Source organism: Xiphophorus couchianus, chromosome 5 (assembly GCF_001444195.1).
Source record: "Xiphophorus couchianus chromosome 5, X_couchianus-1.0, whole genome shotgun sequence".
Lineage (NCBI taxonomy): Eukaryota > Metazoa > Chordata > Actinopteri > Cyprinodontiformes > Poeciliidae > Xiphophorus > Xiphophorus couchianus.
The window spans coordinates 10,984,066-11,005,834 of NC_040232.1; the positions used below are offsets into that span (position 1 = coordinate 10,984,066).

General features: G+C 39.3%; 3 protein-coding genes across 5 annotated transcripts; 1 reads left to right on the forward strand and 2 right to left on the reverse strand.

Annotated features, from left to right (window-relative positions):
• Window positions 1-190: 190 nt before the first annotated feature.
• Window positions 191-7,090, reverse strand: LOC114144558 (arf-GAP with dual PH domain-containing protein 2-like). Of its 2 annotated transcripts, XM_028017509.1 has the most exons (11): window positions 6,771-7,090; window positions 6,235-6,365; window positions 4,395-4,486; window positions 4,146-4,234; window positions 3,286-3,398; window positions 3,051-3,197; window positions 2,801-2,884; window positions 1,220-1,282; window positions 1,057-1,134; window positions 684-912; window positions 191-591 (listed from the first exon to the last, which is right to left on the reverse strand). In XM_028017509.1, the coding sequence occupies exons 1-11, from the start codon at window positions 6,856-6,858 to the stop codon at window positions 563-565; spliced, it is 1,143 nt and encodes a 380-aa protein (XP_027873310.1). In that variant the 5' UTR covers window positions 6,859-7,090; the 3' UTR covers window positions 191-562. The 2 variants fall into 2 exon arrangements, with proteins under 2 accessions (XP_027873310.1, XP_027873309.1); XM_028017508.1 differs by having other exon boundaries at window positions 191-912.
• A 1,334-nt stretch (window positions 7,091-8,424) lies between these two features.
• On the forward strand, window positions 8,425-12,148 carry tefm (transcription elongation factor, mitochondrial). 2 transcript variants are annotated; one of them, XM_028018721.1, is made up of 5 exons: window positions 8,425-8,579; window positions 8,782-9,287; window positions 10,037-10,186; window positions 10,276-10,454; window positions 11,521-12,148. In XM_028018721.1, exons 1-5 carry the CDS (start codon window positions 8,537-8,539, stop codon window positions 11,783-11,785), a joined length of 1,143 nt encoding a protein of 380 aa, XP_027874522.1. In that variant the 5' UTR covers window positions 8,425-8,536; the 3' UTR covers window positions 11,786-12,148. The 2 variants fall into 2 exon arrangements, with proteins under 2 accessions (XP_027874522.1, XP_027874523.1); XM_028018722.1 differs by having other exon boundaries at window positions 8,436-8,460.
• Window positions 12,019-20,250, reverse strand: atad5b (ATPase family AAA domain containing 5b). The gene is made up of 14 exons (XM_028018720.1): window positions 19,732-20,250; window positions 19,407-19,652; window positions 18,248-18,344; window positions 18,060-18,139; window positions 17,802-17,950; window positions 17,459-17,630; window positions 16,931-17,160; window positions 16,756-16,849; window positions 15,779-15,843; window positions 15,427-15,619; window positions 15,226-15,347; window positions 14,001-14,737; window positions 12,397-12,555; window positions 12,019-12,253 (listed from the first exon to the last, which is right to left on the reverse strand). The coding sequence occupies exons 1-14, from the start codon at window positions 20,204-20,206 to the stop codon at window positions 12,151-12,153; spliced, it is 2,922 nt and encodes a 973-aa protein (XP_027874521.1). The 5' UTR covers window positions 20,207-20,250; the 3' UTR covers window positions 12,019-12,150.
• Between the last annotated feature and the right edge of the window lie 1,519 nt (window positions 20,251-21,769).

Below are 21,769 nucleotides of genomic sequence, written 5' to 3' on the forward strand. Positions count from 1 at the left end.
GTTATACTGTAGTTATACTGTAATGCGTGTTGTTGTTGTTTTTGTTTGTTCTCAGCTAGATGCAGATTAGGCCATGCTATTGAGTTGATCTGCATTTCTAGAGAAATGTTTGAAGAATCTTTGCTCAGTGGCACAATGGATGAAGAGACAGATGTATAGATGAATGGATGGCTAAGGAAAAACAGATAGATGTAGTAAAATAATCTACTATTTATTCCTGTTTGGTTAGAGTCACAGACAGTAAAAAAGATTTTAAAATGTGCAAATTCAGTAACATAAAAAATATACACAAAACATGGTTAATGTGCTGTTTGAACTTTGGAGTGATTATTCTAGATTATTATAGTTGTTTTTTTTAAATCTGAAGTAAGTATTTCAATAAATACAGTATTAAGTTCCATTAAATACATAAGGCATGCTGTAAAAAATGCTTTTCTACATCCACTAAAACAATAACTATTACTAAGAAGATGCTGCCTCTGATCTACATCGGCCCCAGGAAGCCACAGCAGCTCAGCTGCAGGAGTAACTGCTCCAAAGTCACTTTGTCAAAACGTCCCAGTCATTTCCCTCTCCTCAAAGTGGCTTCATCTGTAGGGAAACAAGAAAGACAGTTGGTAGTGAGGAAGCGTCTTTAATCTGAAATGCTCTGCATGGGGTTTGCTGGAACAACGTCATCGTACTGGCGTAATCCTCTGGGGTCATGGGCTGCGCGATGACCTTTCTGAAGGCCTCCATCCACTCCCTTCTCTCCTGCTCCTGCTCACACATGAACACAAACTGCCTGCTTGGAGTTTCCATCGCGATCCCACAGTGCCACCGGCCTGACCTCGTGCACCGGCCGCTGCTCTCTGACACAGAGTAGCCGTGGTCTTGGGACCCAATAAAGACGGCGCCTAGATCCGTGGCATCCTAACAATTTGGTGCATAGAAAAGAGTTTTGAATGCAACCAGAAGAAAATATTTAGTTTGCGCGATAATTACTTTTTTTAAAGCTATAAATACACTTCAACAGAAACATTCATGTGCATTTATTAGAAAAGATCAGCTTATTACCAGTGGAGATTTACAGTACAGGAGTTTCCTGTTCACTGAGCACAGAGTGAACCACCTCTTCTTGAACGGCTCACGTTGCTGAAAAACACAAATGCAGCAATCTGATAAGGACGGCAGATGGGCTAGTCCAGATAAATACATAAATTGTGCTAGAACAACAAACCGTTGGGCCAGTTTTCTCCATGTAGCCCTCTTTCAGGCAATGATTTGTTAACTGAGGTATTAGCTGTACAAAAGAAACAAAAACAATACTGGTAAAATTGCTAAATTAAAATTTATAGTGGTTTAAATAGTCAGCAGCTCAGATGAGCTCAATTCTAATGATTTTTATGTACTGTAGGAAAAACGTAATCTTCTTATAAACATAAACTAGATTAGTAATAACATGTTTGGTGTTGCTGTAGTGTAGATGGGTGAGTTCAACAGAAACAGAGGTAGTACACAAGAGTCAAGTAAAGGAGAACGGTATGAAGTGGAGTGGCAGGGCAGTAACAGATGGATAACTTCAAGGTATGAAACACATACAGTGAGGTATGGTTTGAAGATGGCGGTAGTGGTAAAAAGACAAAGCTGGAGATGTTAAGACTTCCGTTGGAAAGAACCAACAAGGACAACGTCAGAAATAACTACAATTCTTTGTAAAAGTATCAATAACCCTGAAACTCTTTCACATTTGGTCAAGTTGCCCATATTTGTAAAGTGGAAGGAAATTATTCTTGTCTGTCATTTAGAAAATCTATATAAAAAAAGTACCTTTGTCTTAAACCCCTTTGAAGCAAATCCTTTGGAGCATCTCTTTCCCACCTTTGCATGTTTAGGGAATTTGTTGCACATGTATCTTTGCAAAACACCTCAAGCTCGGTCAGAATGGATTTTCAAGCCATCCAGCCGTTGTCTATAACCATTTATCCTTACAAAGGATAAACGACTGGACTGACGCATATCTCCAGCGGTCATTGGGCAAAAGGCAGGATACACTCTGGACAGGTTGCCAGTCCTTCACAGGTAAACACAGACACACAACCATACACTCACACCTAAGGGTAATCTAGAGTAGCCAATTTACAGTCAACAAAAAACATTTGCCATTTTTCTTCCACTTGATAAATATGCACTTCTGTTTTTGCCCTACCAATAAAATCTCTCACAATAGACTGAGCAGTGACTGTTTTGTGACCAAATGTGAATAAGATTGTATATAATCTGACACAAAGGAAATGTTGAGATGTTTTGGAAAGCTCCACGGCATAGTCAGTGAAGGTGGTGAAGATGGAGCTGCCACCAAGGAGGAAAAGAGTATTATCACAGAAAATGTTAATAAAGGTAATGAGGCAAAGTTAGCAGAGAATTAGTGTTACAGTGGAAGATGATGTGGGTAGAGTGAGTTGGAAAATTCACTATGGTGACCCCTATATAGCCAAAAAAAGTGAGAGTAAAGCAAATGTAACCAAAGCCTATAAATTGTGTCATGAGGTTTGGTAGTGGGCTTAGCAGGAACAAAAATATCTGTAGGCGAGCTAGAGCAGGGGTTAAATTAAACTCTTTGTACCGAAAGTAACACTGTCTTGCAATATTGACCTATGAGTGTCAGACTTGACAATCATAGATCACACATCCACATTCAAACAAACTCTGCTCTACTGTCTGACTCAACATGGTTAATGTTCATTTTATTGTGAACCAATGAAGATGACGAACTTGGATCACATCAGTGTTTGGTAAAGTAGAGTAAAAGTTGTCTCACATCAACATGTTGTAGAGTGGGATGTTTCTTCAAGAGATACGCCAAGCGTGTGGCACGAATAGCATTGAAGAATGACACGATGACCTGGAAGGAGTAAGAGATACAACAAAGTAAGATAGATGAGAAGATTTTGTAAAAGTGGACTTTCTGCCAGGTCTATTTATTTAGTTAGTATAAATGGAAGAATTTATATGATTTCCATATATTTGGATTTGCTCTAATGCCAGATATATAAGACAAGTTGCTTTACCTGCCCATTCTCATGGTAAACAAACAGGTTCCTTGTACGCTCATCCTCCAGATAGGAAATCTGCAGCCCATGAGGATGACCGATTTTCTGTGGCTGGAAATGTGCATTAAGATCCTTCATGCTGATAACTGCTTTGGCAACCTTGGACTTGATTTTCATGAGAAAATGTAATTAGTACAGAGAAAAATTATCAAGAAGTTAATGCAATCATGCTTTTAAAATGAAAAGAACTTACATCCTCCTTAGTGAAGTATTTGAGGGTGAAATCCTTCTGCGACAGCACAAAGATTCTCTTGAGGAACTGTTTGTTGTCTCTGCCCTTCTTCCATAGTGTTGATTCAAATAAATCTAAAGTGGGTACATTACGTAGATTATTGACAATCAGGTTCACATTTCAAAAGCCCCTGTCAAGCTATCCTTTCCATAGATAAAGAAGGATCCAACATCACATTAATAGTTATTCAACAGTGTCGAACACACAATTTTGTCACATGCGAAGGCAGGCTTTTAGACAACAAATTTTGCTCCCAGTTGATGCTGCTCTCACAAGTTTCATGTATCGCACTTGCACCCTCTACTACAGAATCACTCAAATGCTACTCCAATCTATCACAGCAATCACTTAGTAATATAATTAGCTAAGCTCATGATATCCTATGCAGCCACTTTGTCTGCGCTGGTGAACATTCATTCTGCTTGGTATGCTGAACGTTTGAAGGTGAAACCGACAGCATATGAATAATTTTTTAATAATCAATTGATCACCGGAGGGCATTCATGGAAATTGAACTTTCATCCTGAAATGATCATTTGATTCTTAAATATTAAAAAATTAGATGATTAATTTAATTAACCCTGTTCTGATGAAGTAAAACTCTATGAATCACACATTCTTGATCCCAACATGCATGCATTATTTAAGGAAAAGTGCATCAAAAGAAATGCACAATCTTCAAAGATGTGACAACACTTGCTTTATTTCCACTGGATTAGACCTTTATAATGTTTTTTTTAATTAAAAACATGGAACAGTGTGACAACAGCCCCATTTAACTTTTAAGTGGTATATGTTCTTGAAAAGTTCAAGAGAGTTACCAAAGTTGTAAGTCTGCAGAAACTCGCTGTTTTCTCCCGTGAACTCCCGTCTTTCATACTTTGCACGGATCCATTGTTCCTTAAGAACACTGAAACAAAGCATAAACACACGTTGCTTTGGGTGGCAGAAGTTTTTTCATTATTTACTCAAGCATTTGCTCCATATCTGTGTCCTGTTGAGACAGTTTAGTATTAGCTTTAAATCTATGCTAAGGTGAATAAGTGTCAAATGCGACGAAGGTCACTCACATGCAGTCGTGTTGCTGTGGCCTGTAATAGAAGGCAGGGACACATTTCTCGAAAAAGGCTTTAGCAACAGAATTCCCCCGCTCTTGCATGAACTGAAACCACAGCATAATGGGTTTTAAAATGCTACAAAAGGACAGTACATGTTTATTCAGTTTTCTTCAAATATTTTAAACTTAACTGGATACATGAAGCAAACCTTTCTTATTGTAAATCATGACATACGACAACAACTGACATGAACAACCTTTGACAAAATTACATCATGTCTTTTTTGTCAAAACATCAGCCAAAAAGCAGAAGCCATGATTTAGTTTGTATAACCCCATTCACCACTAATAACTAGATGTCATCCTCTTTTTCATGACGTTTGACTCACTCACCTTTGGCTTGGCTCACTGACCTATTAAAAAAAATCCTTACAAACAAGATGACTTCTATAAATGTCTTCCTCTATATAAAAAAACTTCTAGCAACCATGCTAGGCCCTCAATGTTACAAACTCACTTAAACACACCAAAAACAAAGACTTTGTGGAACATTTGTGTTGTAGGGTTGTTGATGTTATTATCTATGTGAACATCCAGCAGAACATCTCCCCCGACTGGTAGGCAAAATCCAGAAAATATTGTATTTGCAAAAACATGCACAAATATTAATGAAATCTAAATATTTTTTATCCCTCCCACCCCCTAAAACGGTAAGGGCTCAAACAGCTACCTTGGTAACCTCTTACTGAAGTCCCAGCCCAACTCTTTATGTACAGTTTTTGAATCATCAAAATGCCTTTGTCCTTTTACATTTTCAGACTCTCTGTTGTAGGTTTCCTGCAGTTCTTAAGTCCATTGTCTCACCAAGTCTTGGCCAAAGTTCAGCAGACACACTGTTAATAATAAATAACTAATTGAATAATAGGCGCCCAGTTATTGTCTTTCCCCAGATAATCAGTCTTCCACCTCTGTGCGGCTGGTATGAACTGTTTGTACTGGTATCTTGATTTTGGTTTTCCCTAAGGGTTTTTTGTTGTTTATCAGGGTTTACAAGCTGGAATCATTTTTAAGCAACCCCTATTTTTTCACTATGTCATTTGTAATAGAAATTGTCATCACTTGCTAAGTGATGTCTGTGGAGTCTTACTATTTCTTCAAGATATACAAGGACTTAACTCAGCCTATCTGAACCTTGGTGGAAAGTCCAATCCTAGGGAAAATATCAACTGTTTTTCTCTTGTGAAAAATCTTTAATGCTGATAATGATGGTAGAATAATTATTTTTGAAAACATCTTTCAATCTTTTCCAGAGTGATGGGAACTCAATGTTCTGAACAAATGATGCACTAAAAACATCATAGAAGTGCTGTAGCTTTCTACTAAACAAATGCTAAAGTCCACAGATGAACAGCACAGAGTTAAAATATATTGCCCAAGGACACAACAACTGAGATGAACGGAGCAATTCAAACCCCTAACAGGCTACAGTTTGTCTTGTAGCCGGTATCCCACCAGCTACAGGGCAAATTTATCTTCTGAGTTATCAATTTTCCTTTGCCATTATTTCTTCAAGACCCGTCACTGACTACAAACAGTGTCAAGATTTGTAGAGTGGACTTAGTTTGAAACACTTTCAATATTTTGGTTTTCTTCTGATAAAATGAGTAATAACATGTTAGATAAGCCATTATTCTTCTTTTACAAGAAAAAAAAAAACCCATAGGAACTGAAACACCGTCTACCGTCTCTTTCACAGAACGGTGCATTTGAGGAAAATCTGGTCAGACACTGAAAGAAACACGATCTCGCATACAAACTGGAAAGAAAAAAAATATTATATTACAAATCACTACCTGCACTAAGGAATCTTCCCAGTAATCCAGGCGTATGGATTTCACTTTGCTGACAGCAGACAGGTTGCGGTGCATGCCCGAACAGTTTAGGCACACAAACATGCCAAGAGTGTACGAGGCCCAGTCAGGCTCTGTGAGAGTGAAAGACCACAATTTTTACTTTGTGAGACAGAAAAAAGCAGATGAAAAAGTTAGTATTCTGTCTACATCTTCCTGTCACACAGGCCAATACTGTCTAAACTGTCCTCATGGTAGCAAATGCTGGGAGTTATAAAAGGAACAATTGGGTCATAACACAATTATACATGAGTCAGAGCTTCCCTTAATACAAGTTTATGCTGAAACGTGACCAAAGCAATAAAACACAACTTTAAATGCTCTCTTCATCAAAATGTCACATGGCTCCAAGTGATTATTTACTGTTTTCACTTTGTTAAATAAGACCATTACAATATAATCAGGAATGGATAAAAAAAAGTCTTGAAAACCCTAGTATGCAAAATGTTCAGAAATCAGAAATCTGAGAGCATACTCACCAGGAGCTGCACAGTCAGCACATTGGTTGTTTCCCGGCTGCCGCACCAGATCCAGAAGGATTTTGTTGTTTCTGCTCTGACTGGCCATAGAGGAAAGTTTGCTGTCACCCAGACAGCTAAAACCAGAGGAAACGGCTACTAGGCATCAACTCCATGCTGACTCCAGTCTGGGCTGTTCTGCTCTGGGGCAGATAAAAACACAGTTTCTTCTCACTGGGCCAGTATTTCCTCTTAACAGGGCAGCATTATGAAGTTTATTGTTCTGCATACAAAACACAGAGCTCCAGGAATAACTTAGAAAGGAAGTGAAACAAACACCACTTTGCTGCACAGCAATTGACTTACCGTATCAGCTTATTGGCTTGCAGCTCATAAAAAAAGTTGGAGTTTGACTGGCAAGGATGAGATTTTATCTTGGTAGTGGAGTTACGCTGTAACTCTGTATAACTATTACCTTCAGTTTACAGTATTTTACAAGCTACTAGCTAAAGGAAGAATAGGCACTAGTTTTTCTTTCCTCTGTTCAAATGTTTCACTTGCTTAGATATATAATTTGTTAAACAATCCACTTACTTTTATCTAACACTTCAACAACAGAAAGAAAGCATGAGATGCTTTGTAGATTATATGGCGATCCATATTGGTATCAGAGCAGGACTTTTAAGGGACACAAACACGCCTGATCAGGTTGAACACAATCGAGTACGGGATTGTGCATGAAGATGAAGGGAGGAAAAGTTTGGACACACTGACCTGAACAATTGCCTATACAGAATAAGGTAGCATCCAGAAGCTTGTTGTATACCCTGTAGTCAGAGATAGTTTTATCATGTTTCACCATTGCAGCAAACATCAGTAACAAAAGCAGATGTGTCAGTTTCCCCCAATGAAGAAGTTGGACTCTTTGCAACATGAAATCATTTACTACAACAACAAAAAATGTTCACTGTTTCATTGCAATACATGTAAGAGACAAGCCTGTCATGGAAGCCCATTTCTGTCACATGTCCTATCTTAATGATGAGTTTTATAGTTAGAAATATGAGATTTAAAGTTGGAAATATGACTGAAACAGAAACTTATGTGGTAAATGTGACTACATCAGATAGTTACACGTTTATTATTCCCTGTGTAGCTCTAATGATTCCCTGTAGGGTCTCCCTGTCAGATGAAGAACTGCTGCTGAACCAAGTTATGATGTGCAGAGCAGTGGTAGGACAGCAGAAAGTGTTGTGACAATTTAATCTCTCTCTCAGAGTTCTCAGGAAGGACAGTTATTGAAGGTAGGAAATGTGTTTTCCCAGAAACATGAACGTTGATATTTGCTTTTCACATTTATTTACAAGAACAGATGGGACTGTCTTCCGAAAATCAATGAGCGCCTTTTTTGTCTTGGTTTTCAGGGCCGTCTGTGAGCTTCTGGACGGTGATGTTCCATTATGCAAAAATATGTTTATGTATGCAAGGCATGCAATGTGCTGCCTATGTGCATATTTACTCCTTTTAATGCATTTTTTTTCCGATTAACAATGGGTAGAAATTGGCCAACAATAACACATATTTTATACTCCGGTGAAGAAAAGGTTTTCCGTTTATTATTTATAATTTTATTTTGAAGATCTACCGACGTTGTATTTCCGACTGACCTCAAAACGGAAGGTGACGTATTTCCGGTAGAGGTCCGCCAGGGGTTTGTAGCTTGTGCTTCTGCAAAATACGAAATGACACAACGCAGCTGAACAAATATTGCTTTTAAAATAAGGACGATGTGGTTTGTGAGGAGATTTCTCTCGTCGGTGGTTTACAGGGGTTCGTATGTATGGATGTGTTTTTTATTTTATTAAATCACGTGGTGTAGTTCAGCTGGTTACAAGCGTTTAAAACTTCAATGGGTAAACTTGGATAAAATCACCATTTAACCCGCTCTGTTTAAATTATTCTAGGGCAGAATATTTAAAGGCAGGCTTATGATGTCTGCTGTGTTTTCCGCTTATATCTCTGTCCGCTGCAGGTCACTATGCCGGGCAGTCCGGACTCCTGCTCCGACCTCGGTACGGCTCCCTTCCGGCGGACCTGGAGCTGCGCTACCTCCAGTGCACCTGTTGCTGGAGGAGCCGGGTTCCCATGGCGGGTTTTGAGACTTTAAACGCCGCTCTCACTTCTTCTTCCTCCTCCCTGTCGCCTGAGTCCTGTAAGGAGGACGGCAGGACTACACTGGACGCCTGCTACACCTCCGAGCAGCGGGACGCCATCCTCCAGCTCCTCAACAACGCCACCTCGGCGGAGATGGCCAGCGTCAAGCTGCTGAGAGGCCGCAAGTCGCTCAACATCGTGGAGTACAGGACCAAACACGGACCGTTTAAAACTCTGGAGAGCGTGGTAAATGTTCCGCTGCTGAAGCACAAGAGCGCTGTCATAGTGTTCAACTCCATCGTGAATCCGGTGAAGAAGGAGAGGAAGGTTCGGATACAGCTGGCCAAGTTCATCAGACCGGAGGTGGACAGGTCCTGGTTGGAGGTGAGATGCTGGTTTAGAGTCCTCATGTGTCTGATTATGACAAACATCTTCTCAAATCATGTTAGAAGTAAACAGAGCACTCTGTTTATGTTTATACAGTGGCTTGCAGAAGTGCTCATGTCCAATGAACTTCCACATTTTGCCTCACTAAGTACCAAAACTAGGGCTGGGCGATAAATCGATTTGATCAATTAATCAAAACTTCTGATTACATTTTAGGAAATGTGGATATTGCACTCCTTGGGTTTCCATAGTCTGCAGTGAGGTCAGTCCACCCAAAAATTACAATCTTGTTCGCCAAGCAAATTTTGCAACTCCAATTTATTTTGACATTGAATTTAAGTCAACTCACATAATGAATGGTTGAAATATAGGCCTTTTTTTTGTTGGGAAAAATAAATAAATAAAATTGCACTTTTTAAGGTGAAGAATGAGGGGAAAGGGGGAAAAGATCACATGAGGACTGTGGTTAAAATTGGAAAACTTGACTCTTGAAAAATCAGAGATTTTATTTATAATCAAAATTTCCCAGCCCTACAACAAACCTCAATGCATTTTATGTTCCACACCTACAGAGAACAGCACAAAAATCCCATTAAAATACATTGAAGACGATAGTTGCAACGTAACGAAATGTGGAACATTTTAAGGGTCATGAAATGCTTTTTATGATCACCCTATATTTCGAAAGTAAAAGTCAAAGGGAGCATAAAGCACTGTTCCCAAGTCATTGTTCTTTGTGTACACAGGATGCTACATCCATAGTATCACTAGTATGTGGAACTAATAAAATTGCTTGGGCCCATGTGGACCGGGAGATGACGGTATTAGAGTGGAAACAGAAGGAGTGTCCTAATTTCTTGAAAGGGACGTACATGGCTTCTTCTTACCTGAATGATGTGAGTACGCTCATCACAGCTTTTCAAACGGTGTTATCTGAATCCTCACATCCAGCTGAATACAAAGGTGTTTCCTTTTCTGCCCACAGGTGTCCACGGTTGTGTCCGTCTTGCCATCAGCAGATTTCTATCTGATAGAGAAGCCCGCCATCTCTGTGCAGAATACAGCTCTGTTTCCTATCATGGCCCACATGAGGACTGTGGAGGCCCTGCTGTTTGCTCTGCTGGAGCCCAAAATCTCCCCACCAGAGCCTAATATTCCTCCCAGGTCAGAAAAGACGCTAATTGAAACAACCATAGTTGAGCATTCCTGTCCTTTGTTTTGAAATGTATTATCACAACTGTGATACTTTTATAGTTATTATTGATTATTCATCCTGTAGAACAGCGGAGTAACAAGTAAAATAGGCATATCTCATTTGGTGTGATCCTCTAGTGGTTTTAACAGAACCTCATGGACTTCTTTGACTGCTAAGATTTACCAACAGTCAGTTCTGGAAAAACAGCAACACACTTGTTATTTGTAAGATGTTTAGCTTCACACACGTTTTGTGGTTAGAAATGATTCACAAAGCCAGTAAACTTCAGAGTTATGAGTTTAAACTTGATGCTTAACCAATCCTGGAATACACCATTGTCCTCAAAATTTCTAAAATTTGAGATGCAGCTTAAAATGAACGATGCCTGCCACATGTTTTGTGGTAACTGGAAGAGAAGGAAATCAGCTGGGGTTTTTTTTTTTGTTGACAGCTTACCTGATTTAAGGTGGCAGCCAAAATGATGAGAAAAGCATATCAATAATAAAGCTGGCATTTTGGGTTGACAACCACCATTAGACAACCAGTAGACACCATCTACTGGTTGTCATGAGACAACCATCTAGTGTCATTAGATGCTAACAGGGTGTTTGGGAGCGATAGCTGTAAAATATTTTTTTCTGCCCTACCATCACAAATGTATGCATGTAGAAATTGCTGAACCTCACTGGAACTTTTCCTGTAACTGTGCTTTGGTCACACGAAACAAAAATGTACCATTTCAGCTACTAACGCTGCATAGGTCTAGGTTGTTTGTCAAATATCTGCCCAGTTTAGGTTACTAAGTACGGCATGCATTTTATTTTAAAATATCTTTCGATGTGTATTTTTCTATCATTATCACGTGCCTCGTATCAAATTTACTTTTATAATGATTAAGTCAACCAGATTTGAGGTTTAGCACCTTGTCATCCGCAAAAGATTTTACTACAATCTACATTCAGTGAAACCGTTTGACGTTTTCTCGTCTTCAGCAGCATTAAACGCAGAAATAACGAGTCCTCTTTTCCTCACCAGGGTTCTTAACATGATGAGGACCGCCGTGGGACGCCACTTTGACCTGATTGTGGGGGAGTCTCGGACTAGCGGGGCTCAGGTAGTGCGCCAGTTGATGACTGAGTCAGTAACGCAGAAGTTTCCCAGGATAAACGTCCCTCAGGAACTGCTGGCCAAGTACAGGAACTACTTCCAGATGGGCAGCAGGAGAGGAGGGGAGGAGCTGTGTGACGCTCTGCTGCAGGCTGTGGCTTTTTACGAGCTCCTCACTGATTCTTCCTGTTAGCTGGATATGTTTGATTCACCATGAACAGACCTCACTGCAGACTCCTGAACTGCATCATCGGTCCTTTAGGGATCCATAGGGTGTTTAAATGGGATTAATATAGAATTTGGTATTTTGTGTTTGTCATACAGTGAGCTATTTTTTTCCTCTTTTTGGAGCATCTTCACTCCCTATAGTGTGCAAAATATGTCAGGATGGATTTAATGCACACCTAATGAATAGTATAACAAATCTTATCTAAAAATACTTTTATTTATATTTCGTATTTGCACTTTCATGAAAATAAAACATGATTAGTCATCTCTAAGGCAGTGAATCCATCAGTCAGAGTTTAGGTCAAATAAATACGGTGAAACCTGTCGAGCTCAGGAGTCTTTCTGAACTTTCGTTAACAGGAAATCCTCAGCCAGGAGTTGGATGGCAGATTTTGAGAGGCCTAAATGTGAATGGCCCAGGTAGTTCCAACGCCTGTGAGAACAAAAACAGAAACATATTTTAAAGACTATTTGGCTGCATAAAAAAAAAGAGAGAAGAGAGAAGATTCAACTATCTCAACATTATTTGTTTAAAAAGTAGAAATGGTGAAGTTTAGCACAGAATCAGTGACCCACCTGCCCAGCTCTTCTCTGTGCTGCTGTGCACTTACAGTGTGACAGATGAGGCGGAGAACCGGCAGGTAGTCGACACAGACGGCACGCCTGTTCCCCAGCAGGCTGAAGGACTCACTGCTGAGCAGCAGCCGACTCACTCTGAACCTCCTTTGGGACACCCTAGAAAGACGGATAAGCTACTCAAAGTCAGGTATACTGCAAAAGAAGTTCGAGTCTTCTTTTATACTCCTGAAAAAACAGATGTTAGGACCCAGCATAACCTTTACTTTATACAGTCATTGGAAAAAAAAAAACGTACACGCTGTAATCATTTTTCTTTTACTAGCTTGTAAAAGTGTTCAAATTTAATCTCAAGTGTAGAAAAACAACAAATGTCTTACAGATTTACTGAAACAAAAAGCAAAACAGCAAAAAGTAATTATACCATAGCTATTTCCGTTTGAGTTGTAAAGGCAAAGTAGCAGCCAGATGCTAATCAATCACATATTTTACCAGAGACTAAATATGTCTCTTATGTCAAATGAATGAGTGATCTATCCCAGCCTTTTAGCGCCTGATTAATTTTGTGTTTCAAAACGCTGCAGTTTTCATTCCTGAGTCAGATAATGTACAACCGGGGTGTCAAAGTCAAGTCTGGAACAGGAAAATGTCTCAGACTGGAAGAACGTCAGGCAAGTTCAGATCGTAGAAAACACAAGATCTCCAACTCAAACAATCCACACCTCAGTTAGCATGTTGAAGATCACGATCTGGGAATTTCAAAATGACTTAAATACTGCATGTTTGGAAAGGTTACCAGGAAACCTGTGTCTGTAGAAAGACTACAGGTTTGGTGAAGGTTTGCAGAGATGCATCTAAGTTGTGGAACAAAGTCCTTTGGGCAGATGAGACCAAAAGTCGAGATGTTTGACCATAATGCACAGCAGTATAGCGTTTTGAAAACAAATAGCTTATCAGGACAAACACTGAATACCAACCGTTAAACATAGTGGTGGAGGAATGATGATTTGTTAACTGAGCTCTGTATACCAAAGTATTCTGGAATCAAATGCAAGTTTCAGGTAAATCTCGGCTCAAAACAACCCGGATCTCAAACACAGCAGAAAATATAACGGTGAATGAAGGCGAATTGGCAAGTTATTATTTTTTTTCTTTGTCCATCAAATCTACCACCTTTTTCAGCTTGTAAACACACCAAAAGCATGTTCTTTGAGTTTAGTAAAAATAGGACAAATACAAGAGATGTTGATATACTTAAAATGGAACAGCAATGCAATTCCTATATTTTCTGTTGCATTTAAAACTGCTACCTCTTTTAGATAAGATTTGCCCATGTTTTTATTTTATGAACACTATTGTTAAGTTTATGCCCATCGTTACCTAAGGAGGATTTGTGATGCTGTGGTTTTGAAATACAAGAATGTACTCTAAATAAAGTTATTTTTCCCAGAGTGCGGTTATACTATTGCGCTGTATGTTTACTTTTTACAGGTCTTTACATACCATTAAATCTTCTAGATTAAGAACTTCTAGAAAGTTGAACTGAAAACTGTTTTGCATAAGAAGCTGGCTGGTGTGGAGTATTAAAAGTGGAGCAGACTCACCTTGACGCACATCGAGGTTGAGCAGTAAAGCTGAGACTCTGTCTTTTACAGCAGCTAGTTAACAGCAGCCTCTCCTGCAGTCTGTTCCACTGCTTATCACCCAGTTTTTGTTTGCATCTGTAGGCTTCAGTCCGCGCCTCAGTAACTCTCCACCAGCACTGCCGACAACCCAAACCTTCAGCTGCTGCCTTCATTTCCTCAAGCCTGCCCTGCTTCAGACTCCTGCTGTCCTCCTCCCCCGGCTCATCCAACAATCCATCCTTTAAATCTGCTCCGGTCCAAACAAACACTTCGGCCGTGTGCGGGCCTGAAACATAGTGAGGTAGCGTCGAGTCAATGTCTGACATGAGGTCAAAGAAATCTGCCAGTCCGTCCAAGCAGTCGGTAACCGATTTGGCTGCACGTTTTTCAGGTTTGTCCCGGGTCTCGGTGAATGATGGCGCTCTTTGAGGTCTGCTGGTTAAATGTGACGCTGATTTGGAAGCCGTGAATCTGCTTCGGCTCAGCTGGGAAGATTTGTTGTAGGTCGGCGACACCTCTGAACCAAAGGTGTGACTCAGTCGCAGGATGTGAGGATTAGAGCGCCTTGGCTCAGTCTGCTGCTGGGAATCGGACTCAGGGGCTCCGATAGAGAGAAGGAGCTCCAGGTTGGAGTAGAGCAGAGGTACACCTCTTCTCCAGCTCTCGGACAGGATTTTGAGAAACTTCAACATGTTCTCTTCTGAGAGGGACCCACGCTGGAGAACAAAAGAAATAAAAAAACAAGAAGTCTGCAAAGATATTGAGGCTGAAATGGTCAGATTAGTCATGATGAATTGACTATTGGAATAATAGTCAACTAATTTAGTAATCGATTAATTGTTAACTGTACACAGACTCAGAAAGAGGAGAAAGAACAACACAGAGCAGTAAAGGCTGAGCTTTTCACATCATGATTTTTCAGATGCAGATTCATCCTTTGCTACAAATGTTCACCAAATTAATGCTATGTTATTGCATTTTAGGCAAGAAAATGCTTTTCTTTTTTAAAACATGAAATGAATTACTGGTTTATTTGCATATTTTACTTGTTTCTAACATGGTATAGGAAAGGTTTAAATGGTTAAATAAAAAATCTAATCATAATTACCAATAGCTAAAATAATAGTTGCAGCCCTAAAAGGTGTTCAGAACCAGTATATAGAGCCTTCCAGTGTGTAATCTAATCTTTGTATAAAGTACTTGCCTTTAAGAAATTAAGAAGGTAATTTAGGGTCACAGGATGGAGACCCAGCATGTGTACGGAGCAGCCTGTTTGCCAGGGAGGAACTTTTGAATCAAGACCGCATCCTTCTGTTGCGCTGCAGTCTGCAAACAAAACCGCTGCCAGGTTTGTTGTTGTCGGGGTTTTAAACAACAGAAGACGTATCCACAAAATTAAACTTACGGTGTGAGCTGATCGGTTCTTCGGCCAGCGCTCCGCCCTGCGACCCGCTGCTGCTGTTAACCCAGAGCTGCAGCTGAAGCAGGCTGCGCCTCACGTCGCCGCATGCGAGTCTGAAGAGGCTGCTGGCATCGTCTGGAGGCAGCTGGAAGTTTTCAGCCAGACACACCAGCTGCAAATAACTACAGACATTCACCTTCAAAACAAAAAAAGACAGTATTTTTTTAAGATTTTGCTTCGCTGATCTCCTCATTACTTTACTGTGCAAGAATTGAGGAAATAGATGAGCTTTTTATGTGTTTTTGAAATCAATTGCAGCTGCAGACATGCATGATGCTGTGTCAATGTAACTTACTGATGGTGGAGTTTTGAATGTTATTTCATCCAGGTTGCAGCCAAATCTCTCTTTGAATGAGAGATCTAAGGAAAACATACAGACATGCATTTAAAGAAACTCAATATGTTTGATCAGAAGTTTAGATCTGTCCATTATGGACAAGAATGCCATTCACTCACAGCTTTAAATTAATCTTTTACCAGACTAGAGTCAACAAAAACTTTAATGATTTTTTACAAACAAAGACAGAGAGTGCAGCTGAATATGCTGATGCAGCAGTAAAGTCAGCAAGGTCATCTAGCCGATACCACACACAGCTCAGGCTTAAACAACTCATGTGACTCACACACACCTAGAGAGCATGATTGTGTACTGTTCAGAACTGTGTTCAATCTTAATTGATAATATAATGTGCCAATAATTGTCTAATTAGGACATGTACCCCACTGTTATTTTTTTACAGCAAGCTTTCTGGTTTAGAGAAAAAAATGGGTGTTCATTTTTCAAAGTCATATTTTTACTAAGTTATTCATACATCTATAGATGTCAGTTTCAAACTAAATATTTAGTTCATAAACTAAACATTTAGTTTTGTAACAAACTTTTGTTTGCTAGCTAAATGTATGAAAACTCTTGAACTGTCCATGAAAGTTTGGACAACACTGTAAAAACAGCCAATTTGCAGAAAGTTTGTTTAGTTACAGAATGTTCTGAGAGACAGTTGGCAGCATTTTATAATGGCTGTAAGTATCATTTTGACCCTGTGTGGTCAAAAAGGTGCAATAAATGCAACCTTTTGCACCCAACTTTGGTTTTGAAATTGTTTTGTTGTTTGATCACACCACCGTGGAAAAAGTTGAAACTCCTAAATTTAGATTACATCACATCCATGTTGAGTATTACAGAATGTTTTTCAATAAAACTGTCCTCTAAATGAGAAATTACATTATTTCAAGACTTTTATTTAAAATAAAGAGATTAAAATCCAAACTTACCATTAGTGGTCAGGACAACAGGTCGTTTTGTGGTGGTCATGAAGGCTTTTATGGCTGTCAGGAAGCCAACATCGTCCTCAAATACCACATCAACCTATTAGAGCAGAATGTTGCAAATAAAAAATAAAAATCAACTACAGCCAGGCATTTAATAACTTATAAAGAAAGGTTTTACCTCCTCGAACAGAATGAGTGACGTGGCTGTCTTCTTGTTGCGTGGCGCCTCTTGATCGCATCCTGCTGAGGAGTTCTCCACTTCCTTGGTCTTTGCTTTTCCAGTTTTCATCTTAAAGTAGCGAGCCAACGTGACAGTGGCTGGCTTAGCTTTAAATTTACGACTAGACGAGTTTCGCGCTGCACGCTTTTTGGACGCGGCGACGGTATTTTTAGGGAGTTGTAATTTTTCTGGAAAACAAGCATTAAGAACATCAGGAAAAAGAATTACTGTTGCTGCTGACTAAAGAGTCTCGTAGAACAGTTGCATTTTAAATAAACTGAAAGAGCATTATTTACCTTCAAACTAACTGATTTTTTTCTTTAAGGTATGTCTGCCATCAACTTCTTGATTATTTTTTTCAATTTCATATCATAATAAACAAACTAAAAACAAAATTTCTTTGTGGGGGGAAAAAAACAGATATTTCTGTTTTCACTGCGGTGTAGAAACAGTTCTGGTTGTGCTTTAGTGCAACCAACGCCCTACCAGGTAAGGCCTCAGATTTAGGAGTACAGCTGTTTGCACTGTAGTTGTTGAAGTATGCAGGCTTCAGTGGATCTTCCCCTGGAATCTCCACGAGGTGAGACTGTGTGGTTTCCTTCAGCTGAGACAGAACACAGCGGCCACTGCGCTGCGAGGAGCAGTTCACCTCAAACACCTGTCGTTTAAAAGGGGGGGGGACAGTAAAGTTTCACAATGTCGTCTTAAAATTATGCAATAATTCCTCTGTGGAAAGACTTAGAAGTGGAAGGATTAAAAAAAAATTTGTCCACAATGGTTTGCAACAATCAGCTTTAAGCCTAATAAATAATTGATGGTAAATCCCCACCTTGAAGCCGAGCTCCTGGGCGCAGGCGTACACAGCAGCCGTCTTGCCCACACCCGAGGGTCCTGAAAGCAGCATGGCTTTACCCAGCGGCTCCACTCCTCCTTCCTCCAACCCAGCCTCACCCTGGAAGTCTCCACAGTCCCACGAATCTGCTCAGTGGTATTAGGAAAATGTTGTCAGAATGTTTCTAAAACATAAAAACAAGAAATTACATTAAATCAAACTAAACTTTGAAATAAAGGTAGAAAGAAAGACCACCACTGTTTTCGTCTTGTTTCCTTTCTGCCCTTTGTCTCCGCTCGTCACCGTCAGCTCTTTGTTTCCAGTTCTTCAGCCAACTGCTCAAAAACAGAAAGAAAAAGCGAAAAAAAAAGCAGTTTTTCTCATGAAGTATTTACCATGAGAACTTTATTTGATGGCAGGGGTCAGGACAGACTTAAACTTACCTGTGCAGCTTATTCACCGAGGCAGAATTACCGATGATTTCACTGGAATGTTGAGGAACATACTTGTCGGTCCAGAGAACATCCTCGAAACAGGAATCTAGAAAAAAAAGGGGGGAAAACTATCCTGTACGACACAAAGTCATTGTACAAAGTAAAAGTAGACCCTCTGTTTACTGGGGTTTTGAATATCAGGACTTTTAAAGGATTCAAATTCAAATCCAACTTCAATTAGTGACAATAAGTCACACTGTCAGTATTTATTAAACAAAAACAAAGCTGGACTGAAAAGCTGTAGTTGATAAACTGAGTACAGCCTTGATTATATGCATGATTTCAGAGGTAATGTAGGACGTGGGTGCTGCTGCTTTATTGCTTGATTGATCAGCAAATGTAGGTACCTTTGTACCCCAAACAGATGCTATGCTAACACAATGCTAAGAAGGAAAGACAGCAGCAATAACAATAGAATAGCCATTATTACAGCCCATTAACCAAGAAAAGGGTTAAAAGGTGATCTCCAAACACTCTGAAGTTCATCATTCAGCATAGAGAAAGGGATTATTTACAAATGGTAAATATTTTTAACAGCAGACGATATTTTCTGAGTAGAAATATCAGCAAACTCCATCTCAAGCTCTACATGCTTGAGATGACTGTTCTGGAAGACAAAGAAAGAACCTAAAACAGAATAAGTAAATAAATAAAAAATGTGTTCAAATTGTTCAGCATTTATTATAAAGAGCTCTATACAGTCTTTAGCAACGTTTTGTCCGGTCTCTGAATCAGTGAGTTTGTGGGAACATTAGGCACAACTTCATTTAAAACCTTTGCTGCCAAGTCTGAAGAGTAAGTATGTCTGTGATATTTTGTAAGTGACATGGAGATCCAAGGTATCCCAAACATAAAAAAGGCATGGCAGTGACCCAGCCAAAGTAACACACCTTGGGCCAATTAAAAAGTATAGGCAAAATATCAATAAACTCATACATAATTGCAAAAAAAGAGCGTTCATTTAATAGATGACTGTGCAATCTGTTGCATAATAAAGAGCAGATCAATTTCATCATGTCCTGATTTGTAAAATCCAATAATTGACAGAAGGTGTACTTTTTTTTCACTGACCTATTGTGAAAACCGATCAGAATAAAGCAGGGTTTACCTCCTCGACCCTCTTCAGAGCTCTTTATTAGCTCAGTCGCTGGCGTGGTGAGGTTCATCCATCCAGGGTTTGTATGACAGCTGTTTTCCAGACCTACTGGGCTCAGCTTGTGTCCCTTGGGCCCCATCTTCTCATCCTGTCCCGACAGGGGACAGTGTCCCTCTGCTGAGGGGTCAGACCGCAAACGTTTCGGTAGCCTTTGAGAAACTTCAGGTCCACTTCTCCTTTTCTCCTTTTGCATTGAATCTGGATGGAGGGAATGCTCTCAAATGAAAATAAATAAATACAAGTGCAGATTCTGGTAGAAAAGACTTGGAAACCTCACCTGCAGGCCCTGACTCATGCAGCCTCTGGCTTGCTTTCTTCAGCAAAGTGTTGAAAACTGTTGAAACTGGAAAAGCTGGATTTGACTTTTGGATTGCTTTCAGGCAGCTTTCCAGATGTGAAGCAGGGAGCCGTTCCCTGCAGATGACAGGTTTGCCTGTCAGATGAGATCCTGGATGTTGGCCCTGCACGTCATCACGCTGAGAGGGGGACATTGATTTGTGTTCAGTCTGATAAGACCCTCCATCTGAACGTCCTTTAATCTTCACGTGCTGCAAGAAAATCGGAGCTATTTTAAATCCTGTGCAGAGTGAGCTCTTCCTCTCCTCGCTGTCAGCTGCTGAGAGCTTTTCCTGCGAGGTTTCACCGTCAGAGCAGCCGCCGTCTGATAACACGATAACTGCAGGTCGCGCATGGCGATGATGTCCATCTTTGTTTTGCTTGGTTTTATTGCGCTTGAGTTTGTTTCGCTTCATCTGAACATCATCAAACTTTCCGGTCTGCAGCTGTTTTCTTCTTCTTCTTCTTCTTCTTTTCCTTTTTTATGGCGGTTGGCAAACAACTTTTAGATGTGCATTACCGCCATCTACTGGAATGGAGTGTGGATCGGGACGCTAACTATATACACCCCCCTCAAAACAAAACAAAACAATAAAATAAAAAAAATAAAATAAAAATAATAATAATAATAAAATAACAACACTTAAATCTTTTCTATCAATTTTGTTTTCTTAAGATAATTAATTAAATAACTTATATCTTTAGAATTAGAAATTTTCCCCAAAATATCTTGTAAATTTAACTGTAATTTATTTTCTTGTAACCGGCTAACTAATTTCCTTCTCTCAACAGAATATTTGGTACAGAACACCAAAACATGTTTTACTGTCTCTTCTTGACCACAAAAATCACAACTTCCAGTTTGATGCTTTCCTATTTTAAATAAATTACTGTTTAACCTTGTATGTCCAAAACGCAACCTAGATATAACTGTTTCCTCTTTTCTATTTCGTCCCGTTCTCCTCATTGCACCAACTTTTCTTTGAATACTGTACACCCATCTACCAGTTCTATCTTCCTCCCACTGTCTCTGCCATCTTTCCTTAACCTTTTGTTTAATAATAGATTTGATTTCTTCTCTACTAAATGGAACTAATATATCAATATCACTATATTTTGAAGCTAGTTTCGCATATTTATCAGCCAACTCATTCCCTCTTATTCCTATATGTGATGGTATCCATGTAAATATAACTAATAACCCCATTGCTTGAATTCTATATGTTATTAACTGAATTTCTAATAAAAGATCCGGTCTACTATTAGCATGATTATTTTTTAATGAATATAATGAAGAACTTGAATCAGAGCATACTATGCTTCTTAATGGACGGACTTCCTCAATCCATCCTAAAGCTAAAATAATTCCCATCATCTCTCCAGTATAAACTGATACTCCATCAGTAATTCTTTTACATTTTTTAACTTTGAATTCTGGAACAATGAAAGATACCCCATTACTGCTATTTGAGTTTTTAGACGCATCTGTAAAAACTTGGACATATCCATAGTACTTACTGTCTAAATATGATTGAACCAAATATGGATCTGAAATGTTTTCTCCTTTCCTTTTCTCCAACAAAGTTAAATCAACAACATTATTATGAAATAGAGACGGATAAACTGGTGAAAGAGGAACTGTTTGACTAATGTTTATATCAGATAAACCAAAATCTTTTATAACATTTTCTATCTCCCATCCAAAAGAATTTAATTTCTTCTTTTCTTTTTCCCAACTAGATTTTAAAATGTCTTGACATGGATGATTTCCATCATGGCCCTTTAAATTACACCAATAATTGGACTTTAACTGTAATCTTCTGAGATTAAGTGGCATCTCTCCCATTTCTATTAGCAAAGCTGACGTTGGAGTTGTTCTAACTGCTCCTGTACATAACCTCAAGGCTTGATACTGAATACTATCTAATTTTTTTAATAGTGTTTCTGATGCTGACCCAAATACAATACTTCCATAATCA